This window comes from Pteropus vampyrus, unplaced genomic scaffold (genome assembly GCF_000151845.1).
Source record: "Pteropus vampyrus isolate Shadow unplaced genomic scaffold, Pvam_2.0 Scaffold95, whole genome shotgun sequence".
Lineage (NCBI taxonomy): Eukaryota > Metazoa > Chordata > Mammalia > Chiroptera > Pteropodidae > Pteropus > Pteropus vampyrus.
Genome location: NW_011888876.1, coordinates 1,688,408 through 1,690,843, shown reverse-complemented (window position 1 = coordinate 1,690,843; position 2,436 = coordinate 1,688,408). Strand labels below are relative to the sequence as shown.

Here is a 2,436-nt window from a genome sequence, read left to right as displayed (position 1 = left end):
GGGGGGGCCCAATGTCAGCTCCTCCCTCTTCAGCCCCGCTCAGGTTTCATCCAAGATGAGGGCTGGGAAGGGCTGTTCGGGCTCAGTTGGGTTCAGGGAATCTATGGCCCTTTGCCAGGAGGGAAGAAGGGGAGGCAGAGGTGAAATCCAGACTCCATGGGCCAAGACTTGGAACTTTCCAGACTTTCCTGGATGAGAGGGCAGGTTTAGGGAAATGGAAAGACTGACAAGGTAGGGTGACAGTGGCTCCAGGGCCTGGGAGGCCAGGAGAGACCTCAACCTGAGGCTGAATAACAATTCCTCCAGCTCACAGGTAGGTCCCCTGCAGACTCTAGCAGGTCCCCCACCTAAGACCTGGGTGGGGTCAGGGGCTGGGGCCCCTTGGCCATAGAAACCACGACAATTTGCCTAAGCTGCACATGATATGGTATATACATTACCCACGCCCTCTCACAACCCCAGGGGTGCACATGACCTCTCCCATTTCACAGGAAAAGAAACTAAGGCTCAAAGGCAGAACAGGAGTGGTTAAAAGCATATCCTGAGCTTGAATCTGAACTCTGCTGTAATAACTCAGGCAAGTGAGTTTACTCCCTCTCTGGCCTGTTTCCACCTCTGTAAAATGGGGATAATAATCCTACAGGTCCCCGCAATCCAACCTTCACAGCGCAGTCAAAGGTTAAGTGAGAGGTGCTAGTAAAACGGGGAGCACAGCACCCAGCCAGTGAGTGGTAGACCCCAGGCCCTAGCTATGAGCACAGCCCTTTCCCTGAATCCTTGGGCTGCTGTGTGGGTGGCCTGGGATCACAGGCTTCCCAGGCAACGGAGTATGCCACCCCCGCCCTACCACCCCCACGGTAATGGGCCGCCCTTGTCTGAATTCCTCAGATAAGCAGCTCTCTGGTAGATTGGGGAACTCAGGCCTGAGCGGGCCCAAATGACTGAAAAGGTACCCCACCCTGTCCACACCAGAGATTCCTAAATCTGGGTTAGGCTGTGTGGCTCCCCTCCCCTGATCACCAGATACATCCAACAGGTCTCCAAACAGGCCAAGTTCAGTGGACAACTGCCTCCTGAGCGGTCCCTGGCAAGCCACTTACTTTCCCTTTCTGGGCCTCAGTTTCTCCATCTATAACAGGCATCCCATCTCAGAACTGTGATGCGGCTCCAGCTACATGGGCCCACAAGGAGGCCTAAGGGGCAGAGGAACAGACCAAGGAAGGGAACCAGTGTGTCCTAGGCAATGGGCCAGGCCCTGCAGCACCTTCTACCTACTGAAATGTCTCCATAACTCTCTGACAGAGGCCTGTATTGGGCCCAGAAAGTGACAGGCTAGGCCTCTAACCACCATCTGTCAGACTCCAGAGCACTCTCCCAGGTGGGCCAGGGCTATGTGATCCCAGGTGGGCCCAAGTCAGTGGGTGCAGCTTGGGAACTCGGTAACCCTCAGCAATGAGCTGGGCAGCTGGACCAGCAGGATGAGGAAGAACATAAAACCGAAGTTGACCAAGTCTCTTTCAAAGAGGGCTGCAGCCTCCTTGACAAGGACATTTGCAATGCAAAGCAGCCCAGCTTCAGCCAGAAGAGGACAGTCACTCAGAGGGAGCTGGGCAGGCCAAAATCCAGCCACCTCCCTCCAGCCAGACGGGGAGTGCCTGGGAACCTGTGGCTGGCTGACCCAGGCTCTAAATCATGACAGCCCTAGTGGCGAGCTGGGTTCCAGGTGGCCTGGAACATCCTTCCCCATCTCAACCCCTCAAGGCACAAACCCCTCTGAGCCCTTTGTGCAAGTCTGCAGAATGGGCCTACCTGAGGGCCCCAAGAGGAGGCTGAAAGAATAGACCCACAGATACCTGGCAGGTCACCTGCAGACGGGTGCCGGCATCCAGCCAGCTTCCTCAGGCCCAGACCTCCCAGATCGTTCAGCCCTGCCTTGTGCAAACCTGCCCCAAACACACATAATCCTCAGGACTCTTGGGCCCCAAGGGGCGCCTCTACACCCGTCTAATGGCTAGATCTTGTTCATCAACCCCGTCCTCTGCAGGCGCGACTACCCCAGCTCCTACCTTGACGATAAACTGACAAAGTCCCCGCCATCCAGCAGTCGGACCTTGCAGAAGAGAACCCCGTTCACGAAGGGAACCGCCGTCAGCTCCTCCAGGGTGAAAGTGGTTTGAAATTTGAATTTCTTCTTCTTCATCAAGAAAGCCATGAGCGAGTTCCCTGAGTCTGAAGCCCCGAAGGCCCAAAAAAGGGGAGCCAGAAATCCCCAGGATTCCTTTCCCTACACCACACCCCCTCCTCAAAACACCAGAGCCGGATCCCGCCCAGATGGTGGCGGAGGCGGCAGAGCAAGCGAGGATCTGAGATCGGAGGGCCCAGGTCTGAGTGACCAGTCCAGTTCGCGGGCCGGCTGGCTTCACCCTCGGGGAGCCG

General features: G+C 56.6%; 1 protein-coding gene across 1 annotated transcript in view; it reads right to left on the bottom strand.

Annotated features, from left to right (window-relative positions):
- The window catches only part of FAM102A (family with sequence similarity 102 member A), a 41,197-nt gene extending 38,767 nt beyond the window's left edge, over positions 1–2,430 (bottom strand). Inside the window, exon 1 of the mRNA XM_011364230.1 lies at positions 2,067–2,430. Within this exon, the coding sequence (XP_011362532.1) occupies positions 2,067–2,212 (146 nt within the window). The 5' untranslated portion in view covers positions 2,213–2,430. The remainder of the gene's footprint in view (positions 1–2,066) is intronic.
- Between the last annotated feature and the right edge of the window lie 6 nt (positions 2,431–2,436).